The sequence below is a fragment of the Capra hircus genome, chromosome 18, assembly GCF_001704415.2.
Source record: "Capra hircus breed San Clemente chromosome 18, ASM170441v1, whole genome shotgun sequence".
NCBI lineage: Eukaryota > Metazoa > Chordata > Mammalia > Artiodactyla > Bovidae > Capra > Capra hircus.
In genome coordinates, this window is record NC_030825.1 from 23,080,631 (window position 1) to 23,100,115 (window position 19,485).

Below are 19,485 nucleotides of genomic sequence, written 5' to 3' on the forward strand. Positions count from 1 at the left end.
CAGAAGAGAGAAAAATAAGTATAAAAACATGAAGGTGTGACAGAACATGTAATCTGAAAAGCATGTGGTTTTGTACTTTTGAAGCATAATAGTTTGGGTATGGCTGTGTCAAGCAGTAGGAGATGAGCATAGAGGAAAATGTTTGAGCTTGTTTATTCCACAGAAACTAATGTGGGCTTGGTTCCCAAATAGGAGAGAGTCAGTAAAGAATTTGAAGCAAGGGAACAATATGTAAGATTTATATTTAAGAAAGAGTGGGAACATGAATCAAGATAATCAGTAGCAAACACCAGACGGTAGTGGAGGACAGAGGAGCCTGGTGTGCTACAGTCCGTTGGATTGCAAAAAGTCAATATGACTTAGCTACTGAACAAGTGTGAAAATAAAGGGAGACAAAACAGTAGTTAGTGACTGATTAGGAAGTTACTTGTAAAGATCCAAATAAGAAGACATGAGGCAGTGAGAATGAGAAAGGAGGAACCAATTTGAGTTATAAACAAAATTAGAATCTGTGTGAATCAATGAGTTAAGGGAGGTGGGAGATGAAAGGAGAAAAAGGATCTAAGACGACTTCTCCATTGCTGGCTTGTGTAACTGGGAGTAGAGTGTGGCATGAAGTTGGTGCTGGGTTGGCCGTTAGCCCAATTAGAAGCTACAGGCAGAAGTACAGGTTGAAGTATAAATGAATGCAGTTGAGTGTGAGGTCGCTCAGACAGTTTGCGTTTAGTTAGGTAAGGGGGTCTTGAGCACAAGAACCAGCACCAGATAGTGTTTGATACAAATGAGAGAGGAGCCTTCAGGTCAGGTGATTGGTCTTCAACTCTTGGACCTGGTTGTTACTGAGGAAAGTAGCACAAGAAAGGTAAAGGAAAGCCCCTTTTCCAAGTAGGAAATTTTAAAGGATACACCTTCTAGAGTAACTTACTTGTCTGAGGTGCCTCATTTTTTCAGTGCTTTTTAGTTGAGTTTTTTTTTTTATACATAACTTGGTGATTCATAGTACAAACAAATCATAGAAATTTTTTAGAAATTAAAATGGAAGTATTCCATTTTTTGAAATTCAGTTACAGTCAAACTGAAGTGTTTGTTCTATAGTGAATAGCTAGTAATAAATTTGTCATTATTTCACTTTTATTTTTCTACTTCTTTGTCAAATATCAATTAAGTTACTTTTAATTTTAGATGGAAGAAGAACCATTTAACCCAGACTACGTTGAAGTAGACAGAGTGTTAGAAGTCTCTTTTTGTGAAGATAAAGATACTGGCGAGGTAAATATTTGGTAGAAATACTTTCTGAGTAAGTAAGAAAAATCTAAAACTTTCCAGGTATTAAAACATTACTTTTTTAGAGGTAATAATCTAAAAACAGTAAACAAAGTTTCATAAGTTTTTACCAGTAAAGATTAATATATTTAAATTGTTTCTGGGGATTCTCAGTTTAAACTGTTTCTTACTATTCTTTTTCAAATTAATCAAGTGAAAAAAACTTTCTTTTACAGCCTGTTATTTACTATTTAGTAAAGTGGTGCTCATTACCATATGAAGATAGTACTTGGGAACTAAAAGAAGATGTAGATCTTGCAAAAATAGAAGAGTTTGAGCAATTGCAAGCTTCCAGGCCTGACACGAGACATTTGGTGAGAATATGCCTTATCATCATGAAATCTTAGATTTCCTTAATCAAGAGGTGTAGTGTAATTTTTGAATTTTGAATTTAGTCTGGTGTGCAATTAATACTGTATTTTTAAAATGACTACATAGTAAATAAAATTACTACATAGTATTTTATATATGTTAATTTAACTATTCCTCTAGTGGATACTCCAAGTTTTTTCTATTCTAAACGGTGCTACATTGAAACATGGAACCCTTTATAAGTGAAATCAGAAGTATTAATATAATTGTTTGGTCAGAACATATGTACATTTAAAATTTTTGATAAGAAGGGACTTCCTTGGTGGTCCAATGGCTAGGACTCCATGCTCCCAGTGAAGGGGCCCTGCATTCAGGGGCCTGGGTTCAATCCCTTGTTGGGAAACTAAGATCCCGCATACTGCAATGACTACAACAACAAAAAAGATCCCACATGCTGCTGCAGCTAAGACTGGTGCAGCCAAATAAAATTTTAAAAATATTTTTAAATTTTTTGATAAGTATTTCCTTTTAAATTACCCTTCAGAAAAGTTTCAAGTACTTCTACTTAATCTTGAATTTACTCAGGTCATTTATAAAAATGTCAAGGGTATCCGTTTCAGCTCTAAGCAGTGTTATTAATTCTCTGTCAAAGAAAAATCTTTAATATACCCACCTTCCCCTTGCTTTCTGTAAACCGGTTATTTCTTAATAACTGAATAGCTCTTCTACTTCCATAGTAGCTTTATTTTTAGAAAAACCTTTTGTATAGAATATTACTAAAGATCCACGTAAATTAAGTACACTGGTTTTTTATTGATTCATCCTTGTCTCTCTTTGCTTTAAAAAAAAAAACTGAATCAGTTATTGATGTTTCTAGTACAAAGACTACAGAATTCTAGAAAGTTATATGGCAAGTTGTGTTATTTTAATAATTACCTTTTTTTTTTGTTTAAAGCATAGGATTGTTACCATGTGAATCCAGTTTGCAGAACCAACCAAAAGAAATTCACAAAGATATATACTATGATTTTAATTAAATATTTTGGCCAGTCCTCTTTCAAATGTAATTTGGGTATAGAAATTTCTTCACTAAAGAGGGATTTGGTATATGAAAAGACTAGAGGAGATCACTTTTCAATTAGAATCAGAATTAAGGAAGGCTGTTATGAAAAATGTGGAGATGTAAAATAAAAGAAGAAAGTTAATTGTTCCGTGGAAGAGACCATATTGTTTTTATAACAGTTTTTTTTCTGGTTGTCATTTTATTTTCTGGTCTTCTTAATCTGTCTCCCAATAATACCCATAGCTTATTACCAAGAGGATAGCAGCTCACCTCTTTTCCTTTTGTCTTCCAAGTGCCTTTTCTTGAACCAGGAAAGGAAAGTGTTAAATAATTCAGGGAGGAGCAGTCTAAAGGATATTATGAAGAGGAAGAACTTTCTTTTTGGAGTGGGGTCCATATTTCAGTGGTAACCAGATCTCTAGCCTTATTAAGTAAGCTGTTTCTTAGATCAGTGGTTGTCCGTCAGAGGTGCTTATCAGTACCACTTTGGAACTTTTCAAAAATTAGAGGTGCCTAGTTTCTATATCCTGGCTCCAGAATCAGAATATCTCTGAGTGGACCCCAGGTGTTAAAAGTCAATTTTGATGCACATGGTGGGACGAGCCACTGCCTTAGATACATTTGTAGTCTTTGGTAATGTAGCCAATAGAACTAATACCTTCAGTTAAAGTAAAATCAATTTGACAAAAGTGCTAGTTTATCAAAGTCAAGTAATATAGGAGGTAAGTGATTTTTTTTCTTTTTGCCAGTCTATTATTATTAAACAAAACAGTATATAAACATTTTTTGAACAAATGAAATTTGCTCCTAAACTAAGGAAATAGTGATTGGATTACTGAAAGGAAAATTATTAGAGAATATTATTTAATGTGGAAATTATTTTAAACAATAATTTAAAATACATTATAGTTAATTGTTTTAAAGTTCATTGGCTACTATTTAAGAAAATTTTTTTTTTTTTAGTAAACCCTGAATATTTCATATTTGGGTGCTATTGTAAGATAGTACTTTAAAAATTTATTTATAGTTGTTTCTGCAACGTAGAATACAATTTTCTGTGTACTGATCTTATGCAGTATTGGTAAAATCACTTCTTAGTTTGTATTTTTTCTAGATTTCACAGGATTTTCTGTATAGTCAAATCATATCTTCTGGAAATTGATAAAGTTTCACTTCTTCCTTTTTAATCTTGATGAATTTTATTTCTTTTTCTTGCTTGATTACTCCTATTACAACCTATAGTACAGTGTTGAACAGAAGTGATGAGAGTGGACATCCTTGCCTTTTCTGATTTTAGGGAGAATGTATTCATTTTTTAACCAGCACATATGATAGATGGCTTTTTCATAGATGCATCTTATTAAGTTGAAGAAATTTCCCTCTATTCAAAATTTAATTAGAGTTTATTTATTAGGAATAAATGCTAAAGTTTTCAAATCCCCTTTTTTATATCAGTCTGAGATTATCATAGGTTTTTTTAGCCTGATCAATACTGATTAATTTTCAGATTTAATCCACCTTCCATACCTGGGAAAAACCCCACTTGGTCATGCTGTATTAACCCTTTCATATGTTATTAGATTCCATTTGCTAAAATTTTGTTATGAATTTTTTATCCCTGTTTATGCAGGATATTGGTCTCTAGCTTTCTTGTAATTTGTCTAATTTCAATATCAGAGTTTCACAGAATGAGTTGAGACTATGCCTTCCTCTTCAGTTTTCTGGAAGAGTTTATGTAAAACTTATTTGGTCCTTAGATGTTTGTAAAATTTCATCATAATGCCATATAATGTTACCCTTCTGTGATTATTTTAAAAACAGTGCTTTTACCACATGTATGAGATGTATGGAAAATTTAAAAGTCTGAAATACATCATTCGTTTGTTTTTCCACAAAGGATCGTCCTCCTCCTAATATTTGGAAAAAAATAGATCAATCCAGGGATTATAAAAATGGCAATCAACTCAGGGAATACCAACTGGAAGGACTCAACTGGCTCTTATTCAATTGGTACAATAGGTATGTAGTATGTATTAATTAAAAAAAAATTTTATGTGTGTTTTTAAAATGTGTTCCAAAATACATTAAGTGAAATTGATACTAATGTTGCTACATTATTACTATCATGGAGTCTTCATTATTGAGAGAAAAATTGTGGTTACCTCTGAAAGATAATGTACATTATAATTCAGAATTTTGACTACAGTTGCTTCCCTTAAATATGTAGCAATCAGAATAGAAGAAAGTTGATATATTGATTCTTAATCAGATTTGAGATAGCTTTCTTAACATCATCAAACATCAACCATTTATCAAATGTTTTTCAACTTACACTACTGTCTGCCAGTAATTGAATCTAGTTACTAAGGTGTGAGCAGTTTCATCTAAACAGTTAAATAAGTCTGTAATATACATCTTCAAGGAAGCAAATTTTCGTAATTGTTAAGGAATAGAATACAAAATATAAGAACCTAGTAATGAATTACCCCCACTTATTATTAATTTTCCAAACTGTTTAAAAAACTTTTTGGCATATTTCAGTTCAGTTCAGTTCAGTTCAGTTCAGTCTCTCAGTCGTGTCCGACTCTTTGCGACCCCATGAATCGCAGCACGCCAGGGCTCCCTGTCCATCACCAACTCCCGGAGTTCACTCATATTATGTCACCTTTTTTTAGTGAGATGGAAAATTAATTGCAAAAGAAGTAAAAAATGGTATCTTGATTGATAACAAAGTCTGATTATGTATATAAAAGAGCAAATGAAGGTACTATTATTAGTAATGGTAGCAAAATTTTATGACACTTGTTCAGAATCATTCTTCTGTGTTTTTACTTGTCACATGATTCTTCTGTTTGACTAAGTAACAGTGAGTCATGAGTCCATGGCAATGGTGCATCCATCAACTCCATCAGATGGAGTTAGGGGGATCTGTTATCCCACACAGTGCTCTTTCCCCTTGTTTATATTTTCTAAGTGTTATCATTTTTCCCAAGAGAATCTTCCTGGTAAAATAGTCAACAAAATTTTAATTGTCTTCTCTTATCAGTACCCTTTCTCAGTTGCTTGTTTTAAACTTATACTACCTTCCTGAAGCACTTTATCAGAACCCTACCCCCTCCACTCTCTATATATGACTGCTTCTTAGAGAAGTCTAGGACCAGTAGTTGAATTCATTCAGATTGTTGCCTGCCCTCACACCCAAGCCTAAAATTGTATCTCCATCCTTAGCCATTCATGCCTCTGTCCTCCTATCAGAAGTTAAACAGCGCCTCCCCAGAACCAAGACTGACGCTACAACCTCAACTCTTGATAGGCATCGCATCCAGTCTTCAGAACCTCACTTCAATCACTTATCAGCCTTCTCTGTTATATCTTCGAACTATCCCATTAAGACTAATGCCATCCCTTCAGTCTGTGAACAAATTTGGGTTTAACCTATATATAAAAATTTTAAAGGAAAGGATTAATCTTCTCTTAGCTCTGTTTTTCCTTCTAGCTACCTTGATCCCTCTTTGTAACTTCCAAGGTAGAGGTCTAGGAAGTATAGCCATCATGAACTCTTCCTGTTTTCTTATCTCCAATTCTCCTTAAATCTGTCATTTGGATTTTAATTCTGTACCATATCTGAAACTCTTAATTTTCTAATTCACAATGTTTTTTCAGCCTTAAATTGCTGTCTCTGCTGCATTGGATAGTAGTTCTAGTCCTTTTTTAAACTTTTCTCCCATTCTCACTTCCAGCAGCTTCCATAGCGTTAACACTCCAGCTCTCCAGAACCTCTGTAACTATTCCCTTCAGTAGTCTTTCCTGGTTCTGCTTCCTCTGCCTACCTTTTCAGTGTTTGTTTTGTTTTTTTTTTTTTCTTTCCCAAATGTTTGATTTTTTGCTGTCTTCTCATATTACGTGTGTGTTCTGCCTAAGCCAAACTTTATACCACCCCCCATGTCTTCACTTATCAGTAACATCTCTAAGGTGTTAATTCAAGCCCATGTTTGTTTGCTTCTTGCTTCTTTAATGTCTATCTCAGTGATATTTTAAACACAACAAATTCACAATTAACCTTATTATTTCCTGTTTCCTCCATATCAGACTTATTCTTCTGCATTTTACATCTTAGTTAAGAATAATACAACTTACTTAGTCACCCAAATTTAAATCTGACTGTCATCCTACACTCCATATATCTGATTGATCATTACGTCCAGATCATTCTAACATGTAGTTAACTTTAGAATCAGTTTTCTCTTGATCCCTCCTACCTTAGTCCAAAGGTCCACTATTCTTTGCTCTATTATTTTGGTACTTTCCCAATTACTGTCCCAACTTCAAGTCACCTTACCTTCTAGTATTCCCATGGCACAAGAGTCGGCTTCAAGTACAAACCTAATCTCTTCAGGTTTCTTTAACAATGTTCAGTGACTCCCATTCTCAATAAAATGATGTCCATAACCTTTATTCATGACCCCTGCTTATCTTAGTAATATCCCTTTCTTTACCCTTCCCTCAAAACCATATTAAACTACTGTTGCCTCCCAGTTAATTGTGTTCTTGACACTTGTACCCCTTTGCTCTGCCCTCTGGCAGAACCCTGCTCATTACTGACCTCCTCTCTGAAAGCAGTCGTACTTCTCTCTAGATGCAGTTAGATACTCACCTGAGCTTCCATAATGAACTTAACACTGATGATTCTTAATTGGCCATATATCACAATCATCTGTGCAGCTTATTTTAAAAATTTCAGTTGCTTTTATCCTACTTTGCACATTGAATCAGAATGTAAAGGAGAAGGCCATAGGTAATTGTTTCTTAGGCTGTTCCAGTACATAGCCGGAATTGAAAACCAGTTCTTTAATTTGTGCTTCTGTGATAGCACGTTGCATGATTATTTATTTATGTCTGCTTTTCTAATAGATACAAGCCCCTGGAAGAAGGAGAACATGTTCTTTATATATATATATCTCCTTGAGATAAGAAGGCATTTAATGAATGTTTCCTGAATGAATAACATTTAGTTTGCTTTGTTCTTGCCATATTGTTCTTTTAGAAACTCAAGTATCTAACAGGTGGTATCTTTATTTTGGAGCTACAAAAAAACTATAGTTTTCCCTTTGCAATACTATAATAAAATTATAATCTTTAACCAAATCTGCACTTCAGAAACTTTCACGTTTTTATAAATGCAAGTATTTTAACCTGATCGCTCTGCTTTTTTTATATTTATCTTTTAAAACATTGTAGTATACAGAAAACCCAAAATATACATGGGTAATATATTTGTTTATTTCAGACGAAACTGCATTTTAGCAGATGAAATGGGTCTTGGCAAAACCATTCAATCAATTACATTCCTCTACGAAATCCTTCTGACTGGTATAAGAGGACCTTTCCTGATTATTGCTCCACTTTCTACTATTGCAAACTGGGAGAGAGAATTTCGTACGTGGACTGATATTAATGTTGTGGTTTATCATGGGAGCCTGATTAGCAGACAAATGATACAGCAATATGAGATGTACTTCAGGGACTCACAGGTGTGTTATTGGTGATTTTGTTTGTTGTTTGAAAGGTCAGATTTTTAAAAGATAAGCATTACATATTAATTACTTTCAAATTTGTAATAGATTTTAATTGCCTCCTTAGATCTTAGTTTGATCTATTTATTCATCATATTTATTTTACAATAAATTTTAGTAGCTGAAAGAAATGACAAAAGTAGGCAAGTTCACACTGTAGTTTACTGGAAGTATGCTGATTTATACAAACATTACAAATTTGATTTTATACTTTTTAGCTAGAATAATTGTTTTATTAATTGTTTTAAATATAGATTAAATTTATTTTAAAAATAATAACTGTCTCTTTGATCATCTTCCAGTTTTTTCCCTCCATTTAAAAAATATACTTCTTCACTGACCACCATGGGTCTGAATGCCCATTGAGGTGAAACCATAGGTTGTCTTGTGTGTTCAGTGAGTTTTGATGTTAGACATTTTGGATTGTTTTGTATATTGGTACACACATACCTCTGTATTTTTCTTCCCTCGCTTTGATGGTTTTCTTCTCCATATTCTAGTGGTAATTTTGACCACTTACTCTTTAGGAAGGGATACCTCTTTTTCTGCTAAATATACAGATCATAAAATTGAGATGACATTATATGAAAGAATTTCCTAGTAGAAGGTTAAGTTTAGAAAACATGAAATGCCAAGTTGCAGTTTTGAGTAGTAATTGGACTCTTCTTAGGTGAAACTTTTACCAAGAAATAAGAAACAGTTAACTGAAACACATTTCACACAAAATTGTGCTGTTTCATTAGAAAAGTTTATGGCACTCTGCCTCAATATAGTACCTTAATATTTAATTTTCTTTTACTGATTCTTAACATTTTATAAGGATCATTGTAACATACGGCCAGGTCATGAGATATGATATAGGTTAAGGAAAGATAAAGTGCATAGCCTTTTACCTTTGCCTACCAGTTATAACTGATTTTCTACTTATTTAAGGCTGAATATCAGTAAAATTAACTTTCTTCTACTTTAATGTTTGAAACAACTAGATTTCTATGAAATTAGGCATGTCTGTAATCAGTTCTACTGAAAATTATCAACTTTGTATTTTTGGAGCCTATGACAACTTACGTTGTTTGATTTCTTTCCATAGTGTTTTTTTATTCTTAATTGCACATTTGTAGAATTTTAGAGCTGTATGACATCATTAAAACCATTTACTCTAGCTTTTTAAAGTATTTTTAAAATATTAGAAGTTTAAGATTTAATATGTATTTCATGAGTTTGGTATAAATGTGATAGCCAGAAAGCTGAAAGATTCCTGTTGTGTTATAAACTGAATAGTATGTATTAAATTGTATTTTATGGTAAATGTTATACATTTGAGAATATTGTGTGGAGGGTTTAAATTTCAAGAGTTAAGGATGTCTCATGTAATGAGATAAATAGATCTATACTTTAAATATAGAAATAAGTTTCAGAGTTAACTCTTTCAAATATATATATTTTTTAAATTAAATGAACATTTAACTTTTGCTTTTTTCCAAATTATTAAATAATTTGAAATCACAGAAGTGGCAAAATTATGCTGTAATTTTCTGAATTGCACTGGAAAAAGTAACAGATAATACCACTAATATCTACAGACATTTATTGAGTATTTACCATGTGCCATGCATTATGCTCAACAGTTTACGTGTAGTATTTCATGTAATCTTTGTAATAGCTACCTTGTAAATAGGTGAGATCTTCCTCATTTCCAAATGAGGAAGCTGAAGTAAAAAGAAGTGATACTGTTTTCCCTAAAATCATAGAGCAAAACTGGTATTAATAAACCCAAGTCAGACTCAAGAACCTTTGTTTTTAAACAGTACAATATCACTGGAACTGAGTGCATCATATCCTGGGTTTTTAGAGCTGTATAGACTTATATTTTGTACCTATTCTAATATTCTGCTGGAGTTATTGTTAAGCTTAATTGCCAGTATATGCAATCAATATGAATTGTTCTAAAATTACTGTAATTTAAGTTGATAGGAATTGAAAATCTAAATCAGATCACATGATCTTTCTTAACCCTTAATTTCTCCTAATTATTTATAATTTTCAATGCCATTTAAACATTCTCTTCACTTGGATTCTAGGACTTTATTCTGGTCCTGTATCACTTTCCTTTTGAAGCCCCTTCAAGTGATTCCTTCTTGTCTTATCTAAACTTGGGGGTGACCCAGAGCTCAGTCTTCTACTTTTTATATCCATACTCGTTTCATCAGAGATTTCATTCGGTCACAGAACTTAATTACTATCTGTACTGCAGGAAACTCCCAAATCTATATCACCAATTCTAACCTCTTTCCTAAATGTGAGTCATATGCAAATGCCTACTCAGTTACTCCACTTGAATATCTAATAGACATCTCAAACATAACATGTCCAAAACTGAAATCCTGCATTTCCTCATGGTAGTAAATGGCAACCCCAGCTTCTAGTTGTTTGATCCCAAAAGTTTAGTCAAAACTTGAATCCTCTCTTAAACTCACTCCATTCCTATCCATTAGTAAATCCTGTTGGTTCCACCTTCAAATTAAATCCAGAATTGGCCTACATTGATGATGGAGGCCTCCAGATCTCATGGCCTCCATTGATGATCTCTTGTTTGAATTACTACAACAGCCTCTTAACCGGTTTCTACGATCCTGTCCTTGGCCTTTTTCAGACTATTTTTTAGCAGAACAGCCAAATAATTCTTTTAAAATATGTCAAATCATGATACTTCTTGTCTCAAAACCCTCTAATAGCTTCTTGCTCAAAGTAAAAGCCAAGAGTCCTCACCACAGCTTTCAAGACCCTATACAGCCTCATCCCCTCCATTCACTGGATTTTAGTCACTGGATTTCTTGCTAATATTTGAATACTGCCAAAGATATTCCCATGTTATGGCATTCACATTCTCTGTTTCTACCTAGAATGCTTCCTGGTCCAGATCTCTAGATATCAACATACCTTCCTCCCTGATCTTCAGGACTTGGCTCAAACGTCACTTCTTAGCGATGGCCTCCCAGCCATTGTAAATAGAGTTGGAATGGTCACCTCCAAGGCCGTACTTCCCATGCACATCCCTGTGTTATCTGAGTCTGTGACCTTTATTACTTTCTAACATAATTTCTTTGATTTTGTTTTTTAATTTGGGGGTTTCTTTTTTCCTTAATGGCTATGTTCTATATTTGAATAATTGGACGTAAGTTCCACTTGGATAATTAGTTTTGTCTGTCTTGTTTACTGCTCTATCTCGTGCAGCTAGAACAGAGTCTGGCACATAATCACCCAGTAAATACTTGCTAACTAAATGACATGAGTGGCCAGTTTTTATATTCACTACTTATTTGCCATTATATGTGTGGAGTCATGGATATAAATAAGAAAAATAAACAGTGAAATTTATTTGGCTAGATTTTATAATAACCATTTCTTTTTTGACTTAACATTGTTAATAAGATTCTTAAAAATTATCAAATGTCTTATCAAGGAATACTTTTTTGGATATAATTAATTGTATCGTTGTTTTGGGGAAATTTTTGACAACATTCTTGAAAACTACAATCTAATAGTTTTAATGCTAAGGTTCCTCATTTTAAGGAGTATCTCTGTATATATAAAAATTTCTATGGAAAATGTTTTATAGCAAATGTCATTAAGTGATTTGTATGCTGCTTGATAGGAATTAAAAATTATAAATAAGACATTCTAGCAAATTATTACATTTGGTAATAAATTTCTAGGGGCGTATTATTCGAGGAGCTTACAGATTCCAAGCCATCATCACCACTTTTGAAATGATTCTTGGAGGCTGTGGAGAGCTTAATGCAATTGAATGGCGATGTGTAATTATTGATGAAGCACATAGGTTAAAAAATAAAAACTGTAAACTTCTAGAAGGTCTGAAACTCATGAATCTGGTAAGTGACTTAATGTCATTTTAATGACTTCCGTTTCTTAGCTACATAGTAAAAAGAGCTAGTACCAGAAACTTATTCCTTTTTTTTTAATTTTAAAATACGGATTTCTAATTTCTGTCTGATAATTAAGAGTATTTTGCTTTAATTAGTAAGGGGAAAAAAATCTCATCTGTTTTCTAAGACTTAAATTTTTTAGTACTTTTCTCTTAAAAGCTTTAGTAATTTTGTAATTTAAAAAGAGAGGGAAACCTTGGGAGAGTGTCCTATTGAAAAGAAATAAAAGTATAAGTTTTAAGGCTAAATTCCTCAATAAAAAGCCCTTTCACCAAAGTTCAAATATTATTCAGATCATTTTATCATAGAGGAATAAAGTTTCTGCACAATTAGCATGTATTTATTATAGTTAATGGGATTTTTGAAAGTCATTTTATTAATGTGTTTGCTTTCAAATCAAAGTATTTTGTGTTTTTTAACATTTCAATTTAATTAGCATCACATAATTAGTACATGAGCACTTGAACAAGTGACTCAAGTACATTTGTACAGAACTACATCAAGTAACAGAACTACATCAAGCAAAACAGTAAAGTGCTCCTTCGTAGTCTTCATCCGTGCCCACTCACACTCTCCACTCCTTACTCCAGTATTTACAAATTGGTATATATCAGTCTAGACTATTGACTAACATCAAATACTTATGTAGACATGCAGATACGTATATAAATATTTTGCTTAAGAATTTAGAGGTATTTTCAAATCAGATTTTAAATACATTATACTATTACTAAAATATTTTTATTTCCTTTTGTTACTATTATGTTTAATTTGTAATGCATTTCTAGCTCAGAAATATTCCAATCAGCCTTTCACATTGTTGGATTGTTACTTTAATGATGTACGAACTTGTTCTTTTGTAAGAAGTGAAGTGATTATCTGCTAAATTGTAAAGAATGAGCACTGTTTTGTATACAAATTACCATGCCAAGAATGGCTAAGTACCCCCCAAGAATTTGTCTGTTTCCTTGAATAAAAACCTAAAAATAAACTTTTAATTATTTACTATTTTTCTTTTAAAAGCAATAGGTAAAAATTAATAGCAGACAAAGTAAGCTATTATGAGAATAATGCAGAGTCAATTAATGAAGATGATATGGGTGGAGATATATTTTGAGTTGATTCTTGAAAATTATGGTCAGAAAAATGTTTGCTTTTCAAAAACATGGAAACATTTGATAATCTATGTCAACTTTCATATCATCTTAGCACAATGGTGTTTGACATGGGCCTGATAGTATATGTTATCGGCATGTTATTCTTTCTTTATATAGGAACACAAGGTGCTTTTGACTGGCACACCTCTCCAAAATACAGTTGAAGAACTATTCAGTCTTCTTCACTTTCTGGAGCCCCTAAGGTTTCCTTCTGAATCAACATTTATGCAAGAATTTGGGGATCTGAAAACAGAAGAACAGGTATCCTATTAGTCTTTGTAAATAGGTACATCAAATCTCTTCTCATTGTAATTATGCATGTGTATGCTACCTATATTTTCCATCATTTTTTAATGCAGGTGCAGAAACTTCAGGCTATCTTGAAACCAATGATGTTGAGACGATTGAAAGAAGATGTGGAAAAGAAGTTGGCACCTAAGGAAGAAACCATCATTGAAGTAGAACTTACTAACATTCAGAAAAAATACTACCGGGCTATTCTGGAGAAGAACTTTTCATTTTTATCCAAAGGAGCAGGGCAGACTAATGTACCCAACTTAGTCAATACCATGATGGAGCTCAGGAAGTGCTGTAATCACCCATATCTTATCAAAGGTAGTCGAAAAGGATTGCAAAGAAATCCTTTGCTTTCAACAAATACTCATGGAAAAATAACAAATGCTCAATAAAAGTAACAAGATGTAGTAGCTGCTACAAGGAAAGGCACTGACCCTGTAACTCTCCACCCTGGTGTTCTGTGGGATTACAGTTGTTCCAGAGTCAGGGGCAGTGTGAGCTACTTCTTAACAGTGTCCCATGTTAGCATCACCAGATTACAAAAGCAGGAGATGTGTTCAGTCTAACGTGGAGTGCGGTTCCTCCCCCACCAGCCTAATCCTTCTTATGGACGTAAACAGTAAAGCCCATGTTTGAATCTCTGAATTTACATTTTTCTTCCTGATTTCTTTTCAGTCTGGATACTCTAGTTATTGTCTCTGAATTTGTGTGCTTTGATAACATTACTTTTAAAGGTCTTGTTAGCTTGTCTATTAATGATCTGTCTGTACATTTGAGTATTTTTACTTATTCCTGGGAATATACTCTTTATGCAAGACAAGCTATTTCTTAGACCAGTAACTAACTCGCTTGCAGTTCTGGTACTCATGGCTAGACAGGCTGGAAGAAAGGAGAGCACCCTTAATGTTGATCTAGACTATAGCAGAAGTGTGGTCAAGGAACTATAACTTGACTTCCCTTTTAATTTTTCTTGTTTGCTTGTTTTGATGGCAAGCAGGATGCCTATAGACACATCTAGGTTATGATCACCTTGCAGTGGTGACCACTGTTGTATTGGTTTTTAAATACTAGAAATTTATTTAAAAGTTTGTGTTTACTCACTTAGGATAGAACTGTGTTTTCACTAATTCTTATCCTAAGAACATCCATTTGCTAAATTCGACATCTAGCAAACATAAATTTATGTAAGACATTACGCCAGTTGTCTTGGGAGATTAAAAAAATGCTTAAGACACTGTCTTTATCCTCAGTGGAATTATAGGCTGGTGTTGGTGGGGATTTACCCACAAACATAAATAATTCTAGTACCTATATTAGAAAATTTTAATGTGTTAAAGCAGCACAGAAGATCACTAATTTAAAAAGAAAGTAGTTCAGAGTATCTGCATTTGTGTGTTGATGCTATCTTATATTTTTTTGACAGGTGCTGAGGAGAAAATACTTGGAGAATTTAGAGATACATATAATCCAGCTGCTTCTGATTTTCATCTTCAAGCAATGATCCAGTCTGCTGGTAAATTGGTCCTTATTGATAAATTGCTTCCCAAAATGAAAGCAGGAGGTCATAAAGTGCTCATCTTCTCTCAGATGGTACGCTGCCTTGATATCCTGGAGGACTATCTTATACATAAAAGGTAAGGCATATAATTCACCATGAATTAAACTATAAAGTATGCTAAGTGTATGGTATTAAGGTTTCTGCAGAACGGTTTACTGTAACCCAGCTTTACTCAAGTCTTCCTTTTTACGTAGATAAGAATCCATTTAAATCTGTACATAAAGATTGTTTAAGATTATGTATCAGGTTTTCCTAACCTACATATTTTGCAATAGTAGACAGGGAGGGCTAATGAGACTAAGAAAATTTTGCACGTTGACAGATATTTGCTGACCTATTGATGGGTGTATTAGGTTACATTTTATTTGATGTGTTTGTTAACCTTGTATTAAATGATTCAAGATCCTTTTTCAGATCTTTTTCGGTGTTAAAATTAGAACCTGAACTTGCTGGACTTTGACTTATTTTACACTGTATAATATTTGCTGTTGCTTTCACCTTTTCTCATATGTTTAATGTGGGTTTCTTGTTTTGGTTTGGTTTTTTGGTGTATGGCAGTAAGATAATCTCTGCAATAATATCTAATCAGTATTTAGATAAGTAGGATATTTATCAGAGTATTTGTGGGCCAACTAGAAATCAACACGTTAATATCAAAGAGAATCTGAAGATTCAGCTGTGATTTTAGTTTATGATATTTTGACCCTTATTAATAAGTAGAGATCAGTCTATGCTAGTTTATATTTTCAGATGTTTTATAGTACATTTTTATTTTTCATTTTGTTTTCAGTTCCACTTTTAGTGTCAGTGTTCTCTCCTTTAGTCTTATTCCAAAATTTGTATTCTCCGTTTTATACCAAGTAGAAGGAGGATTAAATTGCAATAGTCTTAAAATAACCATTCTTACATTTTCTTGATGTCTTTACACAAAGAAGATAAGATAAAGATAAATTTGACTTAAGATGAATTTCATGGAAAACCTCAGATTTCTTTGGTCAGAAGTAACACTATTAGTCATACTCCCCCTTTCACAGGCCCCAGAGATAACAGTACAACTGCTGGTAAGACTAAATTATAGGTGGAAAGAAGTGTCTTAAACCAGAAGAGGTGTGGCAAGAGTCATGTGTATTCCTCTTCTAGTTCCAAAGTCTTTATGTATTTTATATTTATTGATGTTTAGCAATTTCTCAGTTTTATGTTAAATGAGGAAAGATAAAAGAAGTTAAAATTCAATTATTTGGCGGTGATGACTTTGAAGAATTAGCATTATAGTTTGCTCTTAATACATTATAGTTTACAGGCAAGTACATCAATTGAGAGAGTAACATGATTGAGGTACAGAGAAATGTTTAAGCTTCTTGTATCAAGTTTTATTTAAACCTTTGCTTCTTGCCCCCCACCGAAAAAAAATCACTTTTTATAGTGAAATTGGTACATGCATGCTGAGTCACTTCAGTAACTCTACGACCCTGTGGACTGTAGCCCGCCAGGGTCCTCTGTCCATGGGGTCCTCCAGGCAAGAATACTGAAGTGGGTTGCCATGCCCTCCTCCAGGGGCTCTTCCTGACCCAGGGATCAAATCCACGTTTCATTGGCAGGCAGGTTCTTTACCTCTAGCACCACCTGGGAAGCCCAGTGAGATCAGTAAAGTATATTAATTGTAAAGCTTTTTACCTATACATCCAGTAATGGAGAGATTTTGTAACTTTATATTATTTCGTGTTTCCTGCTTAGCACAAACACTGAGAATTATAAAACCATAGAAACTAGTTGGGGTAATATCACTTCTTAATTTTGTAGTAAACATTAATGTTGCAGCAAAACTGATAGCTATGTCTGTCAATTTGATAGAATGACTTTATTTTCATTATATCCATCTATCTAAATTTATTGCATTTCACTTGGTAGATATTTATATGAGCGAATTGATGGAAGAGTCAGAGGGAATCTTCGACAAGCTGCTATAGATCGATTTAGTAAACCTGATTCAGATCGATTTGTCTTTCTTCTGTGTACCCGAGCTGGTGGGTTGGGCATCAACTTAACTGCAGCTGATACATGTATAATTTTTGATTCTGATTGGAATCCTCAAAATGACCTTCAGGTAAACAAATTCCCTAAGAGAATTTTTTTAAATTTCCATAGTTATCTTTGATAACCAACCTGTTTTATTTTTATTTGGACAATTAACATGTACGCTTCCCTAAGAAATATCAGTGCCAAATGAAATAGATGAGATTATTTTAATTTAACAACAGTGAAATATAATAAAATATACTTATTTAGATTATATGTCTTCTAAAAATGGCTTACTTACTTGAGTATAATATTTAATTATTTAAAGTATATCATATATATTTGTGAAATGCTTAGGATAAGTTTAAGAATAGCTTATTTTACTTCTTTAAAAATAAGTGCTTGCTTCTCCTGATTCCATCTTTTTAATCATTACATAATATAGTATGCATAGAATGGAGACATAATTGAATTTGCTTTTTATGAAATACTAGAGAAAATTAATGTACACATTTAAATTAAGGCTACTTGAACTTCATAGAAGCATGGGAATATTAATTAGTGGTTATAATGAGTTAGAGTTAACAGAAAATGTGTTTCTAGGCGGTATACTACACGAGAACAAAGTATTGGAGAAATTCTTCTTTTACTGTTCATAGTAGTCTCAGTAGTACTGTAATTGATATTATTCTTGAGAATATACCTGAATATACCTGACTTAATAAGCAATAATGTTTTAACCTTTCATTTGTGTAATCTAGTTCAAAATTTATCAGACATTTTAAGTTCAGTAGGAATTTGAGATAATATATGAAGCTATTATGTAATCTCTGCTGTCTTTACCTTCAAAATGTCTACGTATTAGACAATTTGTTTTTTGCATGTTTAAGTAAAATTTAGGCCTCCAGAGTTATTCACCTTAAGTTTTTAGCACTCTCAGAATTACCCAAAATATATTGAAAGGATTGTTGATAATGTAGCAGGGAGAAAAAAACCTAGAAATTTAAGGTTTAAGTTTAAAGCCAGCAGCTAAAAAAATTTGTTCATAGAATTTATGTTCCTGTCTAGAGTTATATTGATGACACGCTCTTTAGGAAATAGTATTACTTCATGGATTTATGTTCTCCAACATATTTTAAAATTTAACTCATTGCTGATTGTGATATTTCTTCATGGATTCATATTCTCTGAAATATATATTTAAATTTTAATTTATTCCTGATTTTGAAATCATTTCTCATTTTAGTAAGCTCTGCCTTCATTTCCAGAGAAAGGTTATATGCAGTTCGGTAGCAGGAGTGTTGAAAATATTCTTACACATATTTTTATAGTCCTTCAAGATAGCTTAATGTGTAATGCCTTTTATGCTATTTTATAAAGTAAATTGAATCTATAACGTTTCATTTTTTACAGGCCCAAGCTCGTTGCCACAGAATTGGTCAGAATAAAGCAGTTAAAGTCTACCGACTAGTGACTCGTAACTCATATGAAAGAGAGATGTTTGACCGAGCCAGTCTGAAACTGGGTCTAGATAAGGCTGTGTTACAGAGTATGAGTGGAAGAGAAAGTAATGTTGGTGGTGTATGTATATTTTCTTCTTTATTTGGAGTTTTCCTGCTTTTGTTTACATTTAACTTAAACCCCAGATAGCATATTATTTAATTTTGATCCATATTGAACACTAAGTAGATATTTTTATTTAAGGAGAAATTTCAGAATAGAGCAGTATTTGTTAGTTAACACTTTTGGAACCTGTTCTGTCTATATAGCTCTAATACCTGTGAATCCTAAGAGCAGAATTCACTACTCTGAAAAGAAGAAATTCTTCCTTTTTCAAGATATTTGTATTATGACATACCAAAATAGAATTCCTTGTTTTTCCACATTTTTTCTATAAAAAAGTTTTCAAATTGGTCTCTTTAGGGCTAAACTACTACCATTGGCTTTGTCTTGTTATAAATGATGTTTTTGGCATTTTTCCCCCTCAAAATCTTTTTTTTGTGCCTTGTGATTATAACAACTGTTGGACTCTGGTACTAAAAAGAACCTTGAAAGATTACCTGCCCCAGAGGCTTTGTTTTAGCTGAAGTTATCATGGGCAAATGGCAGATCTTAGTTTAAAGATAGTAGAGTCAACAACTTCAATATGTTCTTCAGAGAATTCTCTTGGTACTCCCTGAGCCCAAAATGCAATTTAAACATGACTTCTGTGGTTTTTAATGTTCTTTAGGGATGCTTT

The 19,485-nt window shown here is 33.0% G+C and overlaps 1 protein-coding gene across 11 annotated transcripts in view; it reads left to right on the forward strand.

The window, feature by feature from the left end:
- The window catches only part of CHD9 (chromodomain helicase DNA binding protein 9), a 219,929-nt gene that overhangs the window by 150,341 nt on the left and 50,103 nt on the right, over positions 1–19,485 (forward strand). For all 11 annotated transcript variants that reach the window (XM_005691975.3, XM_005691972.3, XM_018061986.1 and 8 more), the window contains 10 exons: positions 1,183–1,269; positions 1,500–1,637; positions 4,596–4,717; positions 7,986–8,229; positions 11,988–12,164; positions 13,493–13,636; positions 13,735–13,990; positions 15,096–15,306; positions 17,139–17,334; positions 18,660–18,827. In XM_005691975.3, coding sequence (XP_005692032.2) covers positions 1,183–1,269; positions 1,500–1,637; positions 4,596–4,717; positions 7,986–8,229; positions 11,988–12,164; positions 13,493–13,636; positions 13,735–13,990; positions 15,096–15,306; positions 17,139–17,334; positions 18,660–18,827 — 1,743 coding nt within the window. The remainder of the gene's footprint in view (positions 1–1,182; positions 1,270–1,499; positions 1,638–4,595; positions 4,718–7,985; positions 8,230–11,987; positions 12,165–13,492; positions 13,637–13,734; positions 13,991–15,095; positions 15,307–17,138; positions 17,335–18,659; positions 18,828–19,485) is intronic.